The 18,821-nt window shown below is 31.7% G+C and overlaps 1 protein-coding gene across 1 annotated transcript in view; it reads left to right on the top strand.

The window, feature by feature from the left end:
- Positions 1 to 916: 916 nt before the first annotated feature.
- The window catches only part of LOC106692555 (probable E3 ubiquitin-protein ligase HECTD2), a 124,901-nt gene continuing 106,996 nt past the window's right edge, over positions 917 to 18,821 (top strand). Inside the window, exons 1-2 of the mRNA XM_024359870.2 lie at positions 917 to 980; positions 13,416 to 13,534. Of these exons, the coding sequence (XP_024215638.1) occupies positions 13,451 to 13,534 (84 nt within the window). The 5' untranslated portion in view covers positions 917 to 980; positions 13,416 to 13,450. The remainder of the gene's footprint in view (positions 981 to 13,415; positions 13,535 to 18,821) is intronic.

Below are 18,821 nucleotides of genomic sequence, written 5' to 3'. Positions count from 1 at the left end.
AGAAAACACAAGAGTTAGCAGGTGCGAAAAACCAACATTAATAATAAATAGTACCAATTATTAGTAATAAATAGTAACTCCTGTAATTATAAACAGTAACCTAAAATTCTGAGGACATTTTCTCAACTGAACAAGGCACAATGTTACTTTTTCTTTCACTATCTGCCGTTTTCGCTTGTAGGATAGGGCAGGAATATTTCCCTCAAAGCTTGCAATTTTCGAAATCCTTCCCAGCGTCCCGTACCTCGGGAGTTTTTTGCACTGGTGTACTTGAACCTCTAGCGTTGGATATGTTATGCAGGACACGGATTGGTACTAAGGAAAAATTGTGATATTAAAAAAAAATTTAAATTCAAGGATTGATCCATTTTCAATATCCATTTTTAATCAAATGAGATTTCTAACCAAATCACCTCCTTGCACAACCGTTGGTCTAGTGACAGTACTTCCTTAGAAAGTACTGAACCCCTGACCTTTCATGGATTGTAGCGGTACATATTTTAATCTAATCAAATAAGTTTTCATAATTATTTGTTCGATGAGATATTGATTTAATTTGTGTAGGGCTCTTCTTACGAACTAACCTGACATCCAATACTAATAGATGAATAAATAACATTTAATATTAACCAAAATAATAAATTAATGTTCGGAATAGTATCGTCTAAGATCGTCTGTTTGTAAACAAAAAACTTTTAGCTAGTTGCGTGTTTCACGCCCATCTTCGTTCCATCTTCGGCGAAGGGACTTAAAAAAATATGCTATTTACTCTTGTTAATTTTCTGGTGTGCTAATTCATACTGAGAAGACATCCGTTGCCCATAGAGATCCTCAAGTTCTTGACGCGGAAGATAAGAAAGGCCACCTGTTGTGGTATAATTGCTTCAAGTAGAGGTCACATGCGCAGTTATCGATTGTCCGAACAGAAGAATAAGAAGGACTGAGTCGAGTGTCGGACACCGCGGAGGGATATCACACAGGTAACTATAATCGATTCAATTATTTTCGATAAACCAAATCGACTTTTATTGCAGTGCCATTAACGTGCCTCAAGATGGACTGGATCGATTCGTGACGCTTTGTGCGTGCTGTCGGTCGGTGTATAGATGAATGGGAAGTGGTTCTTCAATAGTGTTCTCCACTGATGGGTCTGTTATGGCACTTAGATTAAATTGTTTTTGCCAATCATTCAAAACACTCTGAATTAAATTAATATCGATTAGCCGAGAATAGGCCGAGAGGTCAAAGAATCGATTTCCAGATAAACACGTTACCCTTGCCAAGGTCATGTTGCCAACCTCTACAATGGTTTGCTTTAATTTAACTTAACGTTATCACAATCCTTTCGATATTATTACAACCTATTATATTTGTGGTAATGACGTAAAGGCAACCCAACGGATATCTTTTTCACTTTTAAATGACGATTCTTTATATAACTATATATTTGCTAATGATTTTTTTTTTAACTTGGTGATATTTTACTCCGTAACGTATTACAGTTTCTTATGAAAAAATATGAAGATAAATTTAGCAGAGTTTGATTTTTTAAGGAAACGAAAAATTAAGTCATTTTCATATATTGGAAAGCGATTCATAACTCTTTCTCTTTTGTTTTCTTTTCTAGAATATTCATCAGCCTGTTTACTTGAAGCTTTTTTTTTTAACTTATTTAGAAAATTTTATCATATATGGTTTGACCAAATAACCACATCTAACTGTGCCAAAATAACACACAGAAATGATAAAAATCAATGAAATTTTTTAGTTCACTTATGATTAATATGTATGATACAATAAATATAGTATTATACTACATATAATAATATATGCAATATGTAACATGATATTTAATATAAAAAAGAATAAGGATACAATAAAGAAAGGAGAATTAAAACTAAAGAGCAGCTTAAGGATACAATAAAACAAAATGATATAAGAATAGATAAAAATAAGGATCTAAGTATATCTAAGAAAATAATATATATAATTAAACACACCTTTACACATACACACACAGACACATATATAGTTAATTTTAATCCTAATATAACGAATCACTAAATGGAATTAAGTTAAACTACAGGCAGATATGGTAATTTAGTAAATCAAAAGTATTATTTTTATTAATTTTACATAATATAATATTCCTTCCAACATCTCCGACTGCTCATCCATTTTCAGTTGATTCTAAAACTAGTTACGAAGTGTTATTAGATAAAATATTTATTAATGGAAGGGGTAAGTGGATGAAGAGGCTATCTAAGATTTTTGAATCTTTAGTGTGGATGAATGGGGGTGCCTATCAAGCTAGTGTGAGGTACTCTAACCTCAAAATCCAATTAATAACTGAGATAGCTAGGTGTAGAAGGGTATATATAAACTTCAAAATATAACAAGCTCCAACAAAAAAAATTGAACCTAGTTTTATTAAAATTTACTTTTTGTAACTTAAACTCTTTATCTACCCCTTCTATTGTCCTAAAAAAATATGAACATAGTTTATAAAAGGGTCACTGTATAGAAATTCTATAAAATTATGATTGGAAATCACACAAAAATTGGTCACTAAATGACTATCTAATGATAGTGATGAAGAATAACTTTAATATAAAGAAAAACGCAAGACAAAACTATAATGAAAAAAATATGTATAATTATCAATGTAAAAAATATAATTAAAAAGAAGATTTTATTTAAAAATATTTCCAGATTATTAATGATCTTTAAATATATCATTTTTTATAACTATTTTTAGAATAATTACAAAGTGATTTTATATTACATCAACACCAGACGATGGAGGGACAGTCCGAAACTGGCTACAGTCCGTTACTGATGTAACATTAATTAAAATAAAATATTGAAGCAACGAAGTTAACAAAACACCCTGAAAAGAAAACAAATTAACTTTATTAAATTTCAACAATTTGTTAATTTTCACTTTATTCTTAATTTCGTATAGAAAATTTATAGAATATAAATTTATTTATAGAGAAGGAAGATAGATGATCTGAGTTCGGTGAAAATAACTCAAATAGTACATAGTATATCTAAATATATACTAATATGAGACAACGTTTCGCCCCTCGTCGCAGGAGCCCCTTCAGCAGGGCTAAAAACAGACTATGAGAATAAGATAGAAAGAAATAAAAATAAACAGTGGTGTTGTTAAAAATGATGCGAAAATATATATAAAAATGAAACAAGCAGATTAAATAAAAAAATCTGTACTCCTGCTGAGGCTCAGTACTTGGTAAGGAAGTACTATTACTAGACTAACGGTTGAACTAGGAGGTGATCAGAATCATACTGGAATGCCAGATTTTTACCCAATTAAGAGTATCCTCTGTATGAGGGTTCCCGAACTCACAAGGCTGACTGCTATACCATAGTGAAACAGAAAATAATTATCTGTCACTGCTTGATTTGAACCTGAGTCCTTGGAGCTTGTAGCACATAGCCTTACCAATAAACTACCTATTCACAACAAAGTAAATTATTGAAAAAATATATAAATCGCACAGTGAAAAGTATCAATCGACAAGAAATCCATAAAAAAGGGTTAGACATATAATAAAACTTATTTATATATTTAAGCGGGAAAAGACCACCAACATATAAAATTTCTAATAAATGTTGGACACGTAGATATACAATAACATAAAAACAAATAATTAAATATAAAAATTAAGAAAAATTTAAATACACTTACAAAAAATGCTAATATTAAATATATAAATAAATTAATTCAGAACAAATTTTAAATGCATAGGTAATTAAAAAAATATATATATATAAATAATGAGAGGTACATAGATATAATTTAAATTTATATAAGTCAATCTTTAATTGAATTTAATGGTTTTATAACTTTACTAAAATCCAATTGCCTTTTAATGTTTATGTCAATGGTTCTCGAAATATTTTGGGGAAAAAAAATACACCACCCTTGTTGTGCATTGAAAATTTTGCGGCACCATTGCTGAACTATGAAAAAATATGAGTCGGGACAATTATTCGTTGAACTGGTGAATAATCAGAAAAGGAAGAAAAACAGAGCAGTGTAACTGCTGGAATACTCTGTACATTTGTTTTTTTAATTTTAATTTTTTTTTTCTTTTTTTGTAATATTTTGAATAAGTGGCATTGGCTTGTGGCTTCCGCTTGGGTCACCCCAGGGATTAGAAATGTGGGGGAGGTACCTCAGACCACAGATTCTGTTAATTCCAACTTTTTGACATCTTATGTATGGCTAACTGTATTGGTGTTGTACTCTGGATAGAACAGGGTTACATACTGTTTTATAAAAAAATCACTATTTACCCCAGTACAATATCTACTCACTAAATTCACTCAAGGACTGGCCTGTATCGTGAATTATGCACTGGGCTACATTAATCATCTGAGTTGCGACATGTCTCATCTCTCCTTACTTATCTTACATTACAGTTTTTTTTGTAATATAAGTCTTTTTTAAAAAATATTCCAGTCTTTAGATTCTCTAACTGATTCAGAATAAACAAACCTTAATTTTTTAAAAATTATTTGTTTAATGATATTTAAAACTGTATTCACATAAAAATACATCCAGTAAATTTGATGTAATAGGAATGGAAGAGTTAGCAAGGATAGAAATCTGTGGGTTTGGTTGGTTAGGTTAACTCCCTAAATAACGGAAGAATTGATGTCTGGTTCGGACTAGATCGGCTACATATGGAACATTAAGGTCTTTATGGATGATATTATTTGTTATAAACTAAGGAGCATTGAGGATTTTTCGGAGAATTTCGGATTGTAATGATTGCATACGAGAGAAATTCGAAGGTTTAGTGGAGCCCCAAAGCTCAACTCCGTATGTCCAGATTAACCTTAAAAATATTTTTTGGAATTAACCTATTAATCCTCTTTTTTTTTTTAAATATGGATACTAAATCAAATAACAATATTAAATTTGTAATCTGATTATGAGTTTAAAATAGTCGTTATCGTAATAGGCTTTAAAAGAGTCTACAAAAAAAAAAAAAAAAAAAAAAACCTTTTATTTTCAGGGTTAACAAATGAAATTTGATTGTCAATTTTAAAGTGTCCATAACTGGTACACTGGTGCAAGTGCCTTTATCTAACTGAGAGCACCCATAAGCTTGAGAACGATCTCAGTTACATAACAAGATTTCATAGTAAGCTGCATTCATGTCATCCATCTAAGTCCTGCAAAACATTACCTGCATTCCATTTGAGGATCTACATTATTTATTTATTTTTATAATAATTTATGAGGTCTACGTGAAAGAGAAAAAAAACAAAACTTTTTTTAGAAATATTGAGTTATGATAATATAATTTTTTAATAGCAATACTTCAGAAAACGTTAAATAAACCTATAAAAAACATTTTTAAAATAATATCTCTCTATTATATAAAAAAAGTTTTTATTTATCACTTTGTGAGTCTAAGTCGAAAGCTTGAACATTTATAAAAGAAAAGGAAGTACAATATATTTATATTTATTACACTATATTGAAATAAATAATACATGAACAGTTGTATTATTTTGGACTCCCTGGGGATCATACATCATCACCTGCATGGGAATAAGCTCTGAGGTTATTCATTGTTTTATTTTTTTTAGTCTTTGGACCTGTCGATTTGTATTTTAACTTATGTATTCCCTTAACTTATTTATCCATTAAATTATTTCTTTTAACCTATCTATTTATTGAAGTATTTCTTCTAACTTTTTGTTTTGTTTTTTATAAATCTATATATTAATTAAACTGGATTTAGTGAATGACACAATTCTTCCTTATTAAAACAAAATAATTTATTTCATATCATCAGAAACGTTTCGGGAGATTTCCCCCATCTTCAGACTGTTGTTACACAATCATGCTGCAGCACAAATCGTAGATTTTGCAAGAATTTTATATTAATATTATTCTTGGTCTTCATTCATAATCATATTGTTATATTCTGGTGTGTAACAACAGTCTCATGACTGTGTAACAACAGCCTGAAGATGGGGGAAATCTCCCGAAACGTTGCTAATGAAATGAAATAAATTATTGTGTTTTAATAAGGAAGAATTGTGTCATTCACTAAATCCAGTTTAATTCCATAAGACTCTTCCAGTAAACGATCATTAAGTTTATATATTAATTTTTTTTTTTTTAAATTTACGTGTTCCTTTGTACAAACTGATCTACTGGGGAATCTATTATGTCTTTGGTTTGACTTTACATTGTTTACTTTACTGTTTATATATATGTATATGTCCAATCATGGATTGATGGATATGTTGTGTATTGTAGAAACCTAATGTATTTCTCTCTTGTAAAATGCTGTTTGATCAGTCATAAAGCAGCCTCTTAGTAGTTTTTATTTTTTATCCTAATTGGAATTTTTCTTTATTTTTTTTTTTGTAAAGCTCTTCATATAAAAATTAACTTTTCTTAAAAATACTTTATATTGACATGAACCATGATTCCTTCCTCATTTTCTTTTTATGATGGATAAATATACAATACCAGATATAATTGATTCAACAATAAATAATGTGCCTTTATTTATTACAAAATAAGAAACCTGACAGGCAGTTTATCGAATAATCGATTAGTTCCAAAAATATTTAATTGAGGCGCTAATGTTGCGTGTTTGGTATCTCGCCTGAGTTCATTTAGTTCTTCAGCAATGTGGTTATTTATTGAAAACAGTTTGAGGTTTGAAATGCTCTGCCATGGAGGCTTAATTCCATGTCCAATGAAGATTTTATGAGCTTTATACTTTAAATATGGATGAGGAATTTCGAAGGTTAATCTCTAATATATAAGATATTGAGTCTGCAGTTACAAAAAGATGGAATGCAATTCTAGGTATAGATTATTTTGAGTCGTAATAGGTTTGTTTTACGATTTATCCATATCAAATCCTCTCACATTTTGGAGGGAGGAGAGTAAAGGAGGTCAGCTGCTAGAAGAAGTGATGTGAAAAAGGCGGGATTATAGGATTCCAAAAGCATGGTAGGTCCAGAGTGCGAAGATATCGATACATGCATATTAAAGTTGGACAGTCAATTTTGGATTAAGTTTGATATTGATATTTTTTTTTTGTGTTACTGTGTAATCTGTGTTTATATATATTTCGATGAAAAAAAAATTAAATCAGTACCGTTTCAAGTCATGAATGGTCAGGAGCACATTACTTTGAAAGGAAGTACTGTTACTATATCAACGGTTGTGCAAGGTGTTAATTCAATCAGAATCACCTTTGACCGCCACATTTTTACCCTATTAAAGGTATCTGCATGAAGCTGGGTGGAACTCAGGGAGTTCCTGAAATTTTTCGGTTTTCGTAATAAGTTGCATTGTTTTGTTTTTTTCAGGTGGAATTGATTGCTAAACATGTGCACCTGTAGTCCGTAAAGTTAGGTTCAGGAGAAAAATAATTTTTTGTTTCATATTCTAAGAAGAAAATCATTATTCATTTTCACAAGTTGAATGTTATTATTTGCTCTATACAGGGAATTACATCACGCTTGTTGAAGTTGTAATTTTTGAATAGAAAAAGTTCAACAACGATGATCGCGTTATGTTAGTTTGCATAAGATTTTCTTCTGTGCCATATTGCAACATGCCAGGAGTCACCAATGGAATTGCATCACAATAATGCAACTTTCATTGTGACTCCTAACGGTCACGGATCAACCCCCTGGGAAAGATGTAGGCGTCGTTCGGAACGCTTCGATCTTACTGTATCTCCTTCTAGTTGGCAAATCCCACTTCCGTCACAGAACGGAAGCATCTGACTGCAGTTCCGCTTTCTCTAGTCTCCATCTAAAACATTGATTAGTCTCTAAGACCTCATTGCTTTTGCAACATGATTATATTCCTCATTATTAGAACCATATTACCAGGCATAGTTCAAAGTAGCGATCATCAGATTTTTCAGCAAGGTGTTTCCTTACTGATTTTAACAAAATTTTATTGAAAATTTTATATTGTATATAGATCAATATATTGCTGGGGTAAATTTAATTAAAACAATTTTTATTTTTAAAGGGATAATTTTGTGAGAAATTCAATACTTTTCAATTGTTGATATGAGATGTTTTAATCTACGACCCACCGTTTTCTAGATATTTATATAAAAAAATTATACACTGACTTTTTCTTTCCACTCTTCTCTTTTGTTCTGCAATAATATTCCAGTGCTTTTATTGTAGTCCACCTAACAAAACCCCGAGTCAATCTTGCCATTTTCTAACCATTCACTGATTGGTCTATGAGTTAATTATGAGTGAATGTTTTAGCTTTACAAGTGTCTTTAATCGATAACTAAACGAAGGTGATAAGTTTTAGGTTTGAAGCAGACCTTTATTGGGAGTGAATGATTTAAAAATTTCAAGTACAATTGTACATTAAGGTATCGATATGGAACCTCGTTGATTTTTGTTAATGACTAATTTCAAGACGTTATTCTCTCATTTTCATTAGCGTTTAAGATATAAAGTTTTCTTCTACTAATATAAAACTCGGTATTTGTGAATTATAAATGCGATCAATAGTTCAACCTTCATTTAATAATAAATAGATAAGATAAGTGTAATAGAGTCCGAGAAAAGGGCATAGAAACCTGTAGAGCCGTTGCCATGACGACTCTATCAAAGCCCTAACAATAGTCGGATAGCGCAACACATCGACAATCGACAAATCGATATGTAAATAGCGTTTCGCGTGAACGTGCCTAACATTGATGGCCTTGTCCCGACCGGAACTAGCCTTCCACGATTTAGGATCTTCAATGATGATATCAATTAAGGCAAAGATCTTTTACAAAGTCGGAACGTGTCCTAGTACAAGAGCCCAAGAGGAGAAAAAAGGGCAGTTATCTCACCCCAATTTTTGATTACTTTAATGAAAACTATGTATAATTATTAGTCAAAATTGATGAGTCTGTCAAGAATAGGTAGAGGGGATTAAGAAATGGCGGCTGTTTCAAAACGATAAAAAAAACTAATTTTTCATTCGGAGCTCTATATCTTAAAAAGTAGGAACAACACAAGAAGACCTAAGAGAAGGTCATTTAAAGAAGAGCAAATTTGCTAAAATATGAGCCCTAATAGAGTTATTTACGTTAAATAGTTTTTGAGATATAGCTTTTTAAAAAGCAACATTTCATAAAAATGTTGTATGGGACGTACTGAAAGATCAGTAGTTAGTTAATTTATTTTGAGAATTCTATATCTCAGGAACTATGTGACGTACAGATCTCTATTAGCACTCAAATTAAAGCTAGTTTAATGGAATATAAAGAAGTTTTTGACCTTTACCTTCCAAGGAATAGTAGTTTTCATGATATTTGCTTTAATAAATTGATTTATAGTTGTTCGGACAAATTTTCATTTGCCAAATTTATATTCATATGTAAATATCATAAAAACTACTACCCCTACAAAGATAAGTGTCATAAACTACTTTATAGCAAGTTAAATTTTCTTTATTTTGAGTGTTGGCAGACATGTGTGCGTCTTATGGATCTAGAGATATATTATCTTTAACATTTTAAACGAACAACTAGAAATTAACATTTTGTGAGTTTATTTTGTCAAATATCATAAAAACTACTACTCCTACAAAGATAAACATAATCAACTATATTGTAGTAAATTTACATAGCTTTAATTTGAGCGCTGGCAGACATCTGTACGTCCAATGGTTTATGAAAAGAAGTTTTTCATTAATCAAACTTATTATCCGAACCACTATACTATGAATCAATTTATTTTAGCAAATATCATGAAAACTTCTATTCCTACGAAGGTAAAGTTCGTAAACTTCTTTATGGTCCATTAAACTAGCTTTAATTTGAGTGCTAATAGACATACAGATGTACAGACGTCACATAGTTCCTGAGATATAAAATTCTCAAAATAAATTAACTTACTACTAATTTTTCAGTAGATTTTTAAGAAATTTTGCTTTCAAAAAAGCTATATCTCGAGAACTATGGGGCGTAAATAGCTCTTTTGGGGCTAATATTTCAGCAAATTTACACTTCTTTAAATAATGTTCCTATAAATACCTAGTTTTCATTAAAGTAATCAAAAATTGGTGTGTGATAACTGCGTTTTTTTCTTCCCGCCTCTTGTACTATCCACTTACGCAAAGAAAAGAACAAGCTTAAAGGTATTTGAAAATAACTACGGAATGTTTTGACTATCTGTATTGGACATTCGAGCCTCTAAAGGATAAAGATGGAAGCTGCTTGAGAACACGAATCGAGATTACGGGCCAAGCTCACGGGTTTGATCCGCGAGATTTTTATGAATCTTCTTTTTTATAGTTTTCCAGATTGACCGACAGTTATGTTACAATTCCAGTCAGATCGGCATGAATAATAATGAAAGCCTTTATGGATGAATGGTTTATCTAATGCCAAAAGAATTTTACGAATCGAAAAATAGTACGTACTTGTAAACAAACACTCCAGTTTTACATATTGATATAGATCAGCGGTCCATGATTTGAGCTACAATATAAAAATAGGAGATCAATAACTTAAATTATTATTTTCAGTTTTTTTTTATTTAACTAATTTACACTTTATTAGCTATAATTTACAAAACGTTTTCTTTGTGAAATCCAAAATACATAGTTTCATATTTTGTTTTTATTAATTTAGCTATTAAATTTAAGGACGCTTTCCGAGCAGTAAGTTTTTGTTACTGATGTCTCCTTCTGTTTTTCATTTATTTCTTCTTTAAATTTTGAGTGTTAAAATACATAAATACGCTCTTCCTATACATTTTCTTAAAATCTATTTAATTACAAATAATAGATCTATTTTAAATAATTAAAATACACAGCCAATGGAAAAATGTCCATCTGTCGAAGCCTGTGTGAAATTTTAACTAAAACACATAAATAACATTACTTATAAAAAAAAAAAAGTAAAAGTTATATGCTTTAAAAACAATGCTTTTTGCAAGTCAATTTAAAAAACAATATGGTATTTAATTATTAATTTACACAATTTTGATCCTTTTTACTCTCAACATTTATATTTTAATAACTGTCCAACGTTTCGGCCCTCAGGCCATTCTCAAGGAGACCTTCAGTATTGATGTCATTGTTTGTTAAATCTCAATTTGCAGGCTATTTGCCCATGTCACTTATAACTTTTTTTTATTGTATCCTAAATTTAAAAATCCTTTTTTTTTTACAAACAACTTCACCTATATTTAGTGAGAGGAGAAGTTGTTTGTAAAAAAGGATTTTTAAATTTAGGATATAATAACTAACCACCCAAACCCACTCGTTTCTAACCTTGCTTCCTCTTCCAGTCCTGGCAATCCTCCAAGGCGCCTGAAAAGAAGATGGCCTCGTGACCTTATATTGTAAACTGTTTTTAGAGTTCTACTACTGGGTAGTTTCTCTACATCCTGTATCATATCACTATGTAATTATGATCAAATTTACTGGTTGTATTTTTTTATACAGTTGTAAATATCAACAAATAAATGAAAAAAAAAAGGATACAATAAAAAAAGTTATATGTGACATGGGCAATTAGCCTGCAAATTGAGATTTAAAAAACAATGACATCAATATTGAAGGTCTCCTTGAGAATGGCCTGAGGGCCGAAACGTTGGAGTTATTAAAGAATAAAGGTTGAGAGTAAAAAGGATCAAAATTGTGTAAGTTGATAATAAAATAAACCACTCTCAACCAATCATATAATGAATAATTAATCTAATATTGTATTTATGTGATAAGAAACAAAATTATAATATCAAACTGTGGTATGGCATTGATCCTCACATGTTAACTAACTGAGCTCCTTCCAGTGTAGCCCATCGTACATAGTTGTTAAGAGGTTCTACAATCAAATCCTTTTAATAAATTGAGTAATTGTTCTGGAGAGCAGGTCCACTACCCAAAATATTTTATTTTAATTCCACTGTTCTTGTGGCAGGTTATCAAGGAGTGAATAGTGTCTTCCTTTTCTTCGGAGTTACATACAGGACAGTTATCGATACTATAATGCATCCATGGTTTTACACTAAAATTGAGTAATCCCGGAAAATCGACTTCATCGATACAAAATCAAAATTATCCTTTAAATATGGCGTTTCTATTTCTACCGCACAGCCTGCATACAAAGGAAAGTCTTCCAATACATATCAAAGTTTAAATAAATCAGAAAACTAGACATCATTTAATCAACTGAACTTAGTTATGAATATACCTTGAGGTTCCTGACTCTAGTCACCGACTGATACATTTTTCACGTATGCATTATTCGCGTGTGATATATGTGCCTGTATAATTCTACGATAATATTAATATTAGATTGCGAGTTATAGAATTGTTAGCTGTCTTTCGGCGAGTTCTTCATGAAAAAAGGAAACGTCAACTTGTCACAGATAAATTAATCAGATTCGAAATCGATTTAGCCGATCAGTCGATTCTGGATATCTATCAGGTTCCATTACAATTGAAGAGATAAGATGAGTAAACGACAGTGTGATATCGAAGATTCGAATAAATTGTGAGCGGTCGTTACACTTGAGATTATCGATGTTTTTTCTTCATACAACTAATGATTATTAAAAAAACATATTTTCTCGTATTATTTTTAAGCAATGGCCAGAAATCCAGTAAAATGAAAAAAATATTATTAATTATTTTCTGTTTCACACTAAATTTTGACTCAATCCTATGAGTCCCATCGGGATCCACTCAGGCTCATAAAGTGGGTACTCTTAATCGGGTACAAATGGCGGTCGAGCATGATTATGAGTAAATCACCTCCTTGCACAACCGTTGGTTTAGTAACAATACTTCCTTACAGAATTGGGGCATTGGTTGCATCCACGGAGTTCAGGTTTACATTGCGATTGATAGGAATATGCGTTATTGTAATCCAAACTGCAATCTATTACACCTGGTTATTGGCTCCTGTTCCTTTGGCATGCCGAACTAATAATTATGAAATCATTGATATCTTGAGTTATTACCATGCTCTTCCTCAGGCAGCTTCTACCAGCCTAATCGGTGAAGAGCGGTTATCCTCCGCAGAGTAGTGTCTCCGAGTCTCCTGTAAAACCATCAAGTCATCAAAGCTTCGGGTGGCCTCTCGGTCTGGTACTTTATTCCTTCATCAAATTCTTTGAGGATTACATGGTACACTATCCTGGTATATTGATATTGACTTGACAATTGTTAGAACATCTGAGTCCGAGAATACATATAGATACAATCACATTGCATATTGTACAATAAATAATATATGTAGATTGGTTATATAGACGTTTGTTGGGACTGAATAGTTTCATCACTTCCAAGTTAATATCAAATATTTAAATGAAATTTGATACTAAATTAAAGTAATTATTAATATTGACAGCTTTGGTAGTTTCAGAATGTCAATTGGAAGAGTTGACTAATGGAATGATGCAGGGGTTCTACCCGTGGAGGCCGGAGTCACGTAGGGCAGCTTCCACAGCCTACTTGAGGAGCCTGTCTCCCTTAGAGGTATCCTAGCTATTATCAAAACTATAGATTATTATTATTGTAAAAGCCCAAAAGTTTAGTTTTTTTTTTAATTTAACTCAATTTACTTTCCTAATGGTTTTTGAATTTAATTAATTATAAGTTTATTTTTTTATTAAGTATATCTTATTTTGTAACATAGAAATAAGGACCATAAGGAGGTTTAGTGGTGCGTGTGTATAAATACATTGTTGAGGTGTAACATGTGCACAATAATACTGAAGGCAGTGGTTCAGGGCCTGTATAATAGTACAAGAGCCGGGAAGAAAAAAAGGCAGTAATCTCACCCCAATTTTTGATTACATTAATAAAAACTATGTATAATTAATAGTCAATATTGATGAGTCTGCCAAGTATTGCTAAGCCCCAGACAACAACAACAACAACTAGAAAATCTAAGAGAACATTATTTAAAAGAGAGTAAATTTGTTAAAATATTAGCCCTAAAAGAGCTATTTAAGTCCAATAGTTCTCGAGATATAGCTTTTTAAAAAGTAAAATTTCTTAAAAATTTGCTGAGAGATTAGTTGTTAGTTAATTTATTTTGAGCATTCTATATCTCAGGAACTATGTGACGTACAGATGTCTATTAGCACTCAAATTAAAGTTAGTTTAATGGACTATAAAGAAGTTTAAGTATTATCTGTTAATTAGTATCTGCGCTGGCAGACATCTGTACGTCCAATGGTTTCTGAAATGAAGTTTTTCATTAATCAAACTTATTGTCCGAACAACTATAAATCAATTTATTTTAGCAAATTTCATGTAAACTATTACTCCTACGAAGATAAACATCAAAAACTTCATTATATCTCATTAAACTAGCTTTAATTATAGTGCAAATAGACATCTGTACGTCAAATGTTTTTGAGATATAGATTTTTCAAAATAAATTCACTAACTACACATCTTTCATTACGTCCCATACATTTTTTATGAAATGTTGCTTTTTAAAAAGCTATATCTCGAAAACTATTTAACCTAAACAGCTCTATTAGGGCTCATATTTTATCAAATTTACTCTTCTTTAAATGACGTTCTCTTAGGTTTTCTTGAGATGTTCCTACTTTTTAAGGTATAGAGCTCCGAATGAAAAATTAGTTTGTTTTTATCGCTTTGAAACAGCCACCATTTTTTATTTCCCCCTACCTATTCTTGGCAGACTCATCAATTTTGACTAGTAATTATAATCAGGGTTCATTAAAGTAATAAAAAATTCGGGTGAGATAACTGCCTTTTTTCTCCTCTTGGGCTTTTGTACTAAAAGTCGGATAAGGCAGTGGGCAGTGAATTTAGGAGGCGCTGGAGCGATCAACTTAGGAGGCATTGGCGCTGTGTGACAGGGAGTAGCCAATTATTCACCAAGATGCTGCCATTGTTTCAATCAAGTTGTGTTGAAGATGACTGATTCTTTTTGGGCTCCTTTTCACCGATTATCCACTCTAGAGTAAACCTGGGTTTTGGAGAACCGTTCTTCTATTGACCCTCGCCCATCACCAGCTCATCGAAAACGGCCATCTTGGATGAGATATATTTTGCTTAGAGGTATAGTCGATATGGGCATATTTTTATCAATTTATTTTCCAATAAAAACCAAAATAAGTTTAATTTTTATACTGATATAAATATTTTTACTACTTTATAATTCATTTAATTTTGAATAAGATAGTTCTTTTATTTCCATTTCTTTATATTTTGTGTATCACTTGGAAGGTAATTTTCTATTATTTCATTTGCTTCATTATTTTTTTTTTTTTTTTTATATTTATTTCAGAGCCTCAGTTTTATCCCGAACCAGCGAACATTTTACAGAAGAGGTCTGTTTTTCATTTATCAAACACTCCTCGCCACAATAATTATTATTATTGTGTTGTAATACAACCCATAGGAGGTTCTGGTTCATAAATGAATAATACCGTGAAATTGGGTGAGAATAATTTTACCGTTTACCAAGCCACTATTCTACTGTTTGAACAAATCAGCAATAAAATCTACGTTAACATTATTTTATATATCATTTTGCCTTCAAACCTAACGTATTTATTAACCACCGCTTCCCTCCCCCACTCCTCATTGCTCCTTCAACTCCATTTTGTGTTTACTTGCATTCAGGTGGCTGACATATTGTGTTCATTCTAGACTTTTATTCTTACTTCCCTTATTTTTCCTTCTTTTAGTGTTTATTGTATTTTTATATTGTTTTTTATCTATTTTTAATTAGTATTTGGACATATGGAATTGAGCTCTGTGGCTCTATCAAACCATCAAATTCCTCCCTCATCCAATCCTTACAATCCAAAATCCTACGTAAAATCTTCGATGCTCCTTATTACGTTACAAATAGACTCATTCATAAAGACCTTAACATCCCATTCGTTGCAGATTTGCCAAAACAGATATGCGTCTTTTCATTCCAAACTCCTTACCCTTCCTAACCCATTAATTATTAATCTTTCATCCTTAACAATCCCTGATAATCCTCCGAGGCCTCTGAAAAGAAGATGGCCACGGGACCTCCTAATTTAACTTAATGCTTGAAGTACTACCAATGGGTGGTTCCTTCCCAAGATTTTTAATTGTATATGAAACATGCAACATATTTACTTATTGTATTTATTATTTGTACAGTTGTAAATCACATTAAATAAATAAAAGTCCGGGTGAGGGTCAATAAAGGTATCAAAATAGTAACAAGTATTACCATCTCAGTTGGCACCAGAACATCATTCTTATCAGCCCTGACGAAGCCCAGCAAAGTGGGGCGATACGTTGTTTAACGATAAATAGAATTTTGTTACTATTTTGATAGCTTTATTAACCCCAACCCGGACTATCTTCTGCTAATCTATTTTATACGCCCAACTATCTTCTTCCAATCTGATTGACTATAGCTTGCCCCTCGCCGATTGACAATGGGTTGCCCCCTCCTCTCTCACAATAATCTATTCTAACACTTTAAAAAAGTTTTAACTGTCACGATAGTAGTGTAGAGACAGTATGAGATTCCAAAAAAAGCCGTTAGAAAACTTCACCGAAAGAGAAGAGTGAAGCAATTTAACCATTTATAATGTGTGTTTTTTTCAATACCTATTTTGTTAAATAGCTTAATACTGTTCAAATAAACTTTAAACATTTTCTCCATATTGTTAGTTGTTTATCTTACCTCTATTACGCCAGCAATCTAACTTTGTGATGAGGAGAAGATGGTTTGGGTGCGGTCAGCAAATAAACAAAAAAAATATTTATTTCTGCCGACGTTTCGATTTGAAATTCAGGTCCCCAGGTGACCCAAAAGCAAATAAATTTTTGTTTATTTGATTGAAGTTATTTCGAAATTGAAAAAATAATAAGCATTTAACCTCCCTTTTATTTCCTCATCAATTTCATTTTTTCTGGTTACCATATAACCTAAATATTTAAACCTATATACCTGTTCAAGTGTATTTCATTCTAAATCTACATCACCGAAAAAGCTCCCGTTTCCTTTGCTAATCATATATTTTGTTTTACCCGGATTTATTTCGAGACCTAGTTTCTTGCTAGAATAGTTTTGTAGTTTCCTTGTCCTCACTAAATTATACCAAATCCTCAGCAAGCCCAAGAACCGGTATTTTACCACTTAAAGTTAAATCTTTTTCGGTGTGCATAAACTTTTTAATAACGTATTCTAGAATTAGATTAAACGAGATTGCTAATATAGAATCGCCTTGTTTTAAACTCGAGTGAACCTCGAACAAGAACCTCAAATTATATTAAATAAAAGAAAATCAATAACTTATCAATATTTGGGCCGCCCATAGCTCAATGGTTAAGACACAGTCTTTCCAATTTGATGTCTATTGGCGGTGCCGGTTCGAATCCGGCCTGGAGAGTTGACTTTTTTCATTGAGTGGCGGTCCCACAAAATGAAGAACTTTGACCCCCAACCGTGGTTAGGCAGTATAGGACTCCAATGGGAGTCTTGGCCGAAAAAAAAAAAACTTATCAATATTAATCATTCAATTTATTTGTAGTCATTAATCACATTACTCAAGTCAATAATAGTGTTTAAGTAGTTTATAAATAATAAGGGCATATCATTTTAATTCTTACTGTTAATCAGTCTTATTGTTAGTTTTTCTCTGACTTATACTACTTGTTCCGCTCATTGGCTCATCTCTCTCTTCCTCAGAGCTCCTCGACGGTTGGGACGCGTTACGACATACGAAAACACGATAGAAAGTCCATATTGAAAGGAAGGACAAAAAGAATCCTTGATAACGAAATAGGATACGGCAATAGCGGCTGTGAAATAGTCAAAGGAACGCCGACCGCGTATCATCTTATTCCCGTGGCTGATACGATTACGTTCGTATTTACAAGTGAAAATCGTAAAGCATGAAATATAAGGATGTCTTAAATCTCAGATAATATTAAAGCGGGGAAATAAGAAAATGCCTACTGCACGTTTATTTCTGGCTTCTTATGTAACAATGTGAATGAGGAGGAAATTGTGCTGTGTAATCTATTAGAAAGTACACGACAGCGAATTCCTTCAAATCCCTTATAAAATTTGGAGACAATTATAGTGTTAAAAACTGAAGACTTTTTTTTAGAGAAATTAAGTAAGTGGCATCAGGATATGGAAAATTAAACGGCAACAAACATTTTCTAAAGATGTCTTTAGACAAATATTAATGACATATTAATGATAACTTTATGAGCTATAGGATCGAATAAATATTTTTCCGAGTGAAGTTTGTTAGAATTTAATAGCTAAAATTGTTGGCTAATGAATGCTATAGGGGCATGAGTTTCTAGATCGGGCTCATATATTTATATAACTAATCTTTTACTGAAAATGGTTTACTAGTTTGGAGCATGAAAAGTTGTAGAAGTGAAAGGGAGAGATATAGAATCGAATAAAATGGAGACGAGAAAAGAAAAATACTCAAATGAATTCTTTTACTATAATTTGATTTCTTCTTTGAGACTGATCTGTTTGTCAATTATAATAAAAGTCTATATGTATATATAGTTGACTGTAAGAATTGATATATAGGAAGATGGTCAGGGTTGCGGTCAAAAGCGAAACAAAAATAGTTTACAACTATTTATTTTCCGACGTTTTCATAACGAATGCTGTTCAACCGATTCATTTGAGCAGCCCTCATGAAGCCCTGCAAAGTGGGGCGAAACGTCGGAAAATAAATAGTTGTAAACTATTTTTGTTTCACTTTTGACCGCAACCCTGACCATCTTCTTATATAGAAACAAAAATAGTTTACAA

The sequence above is a fragment of the Halyomorpha halys genome, unplaced genomic scaffold, assembly GCF_000696795.3.
Source record: "Halyomorpha halys isolate HHAL.00 unplaced genomic scaffold, Hhal_1.1 Scaffold60.1, whole genome shotgun sequence".
Classification (NCBI taxonomy): domain Eukaryota; kingdom Metazoa; phylum Arthropoda; class Insecta; order Hemiptera; family Pentatomidae; genus Halyomorpha; species Halyomorpha halys.
The sequence above is the reverse complement of the archived record's forward strand: the minus strand, read 5'-3'. Positions and strand labels throughout refer to the sequence as shown.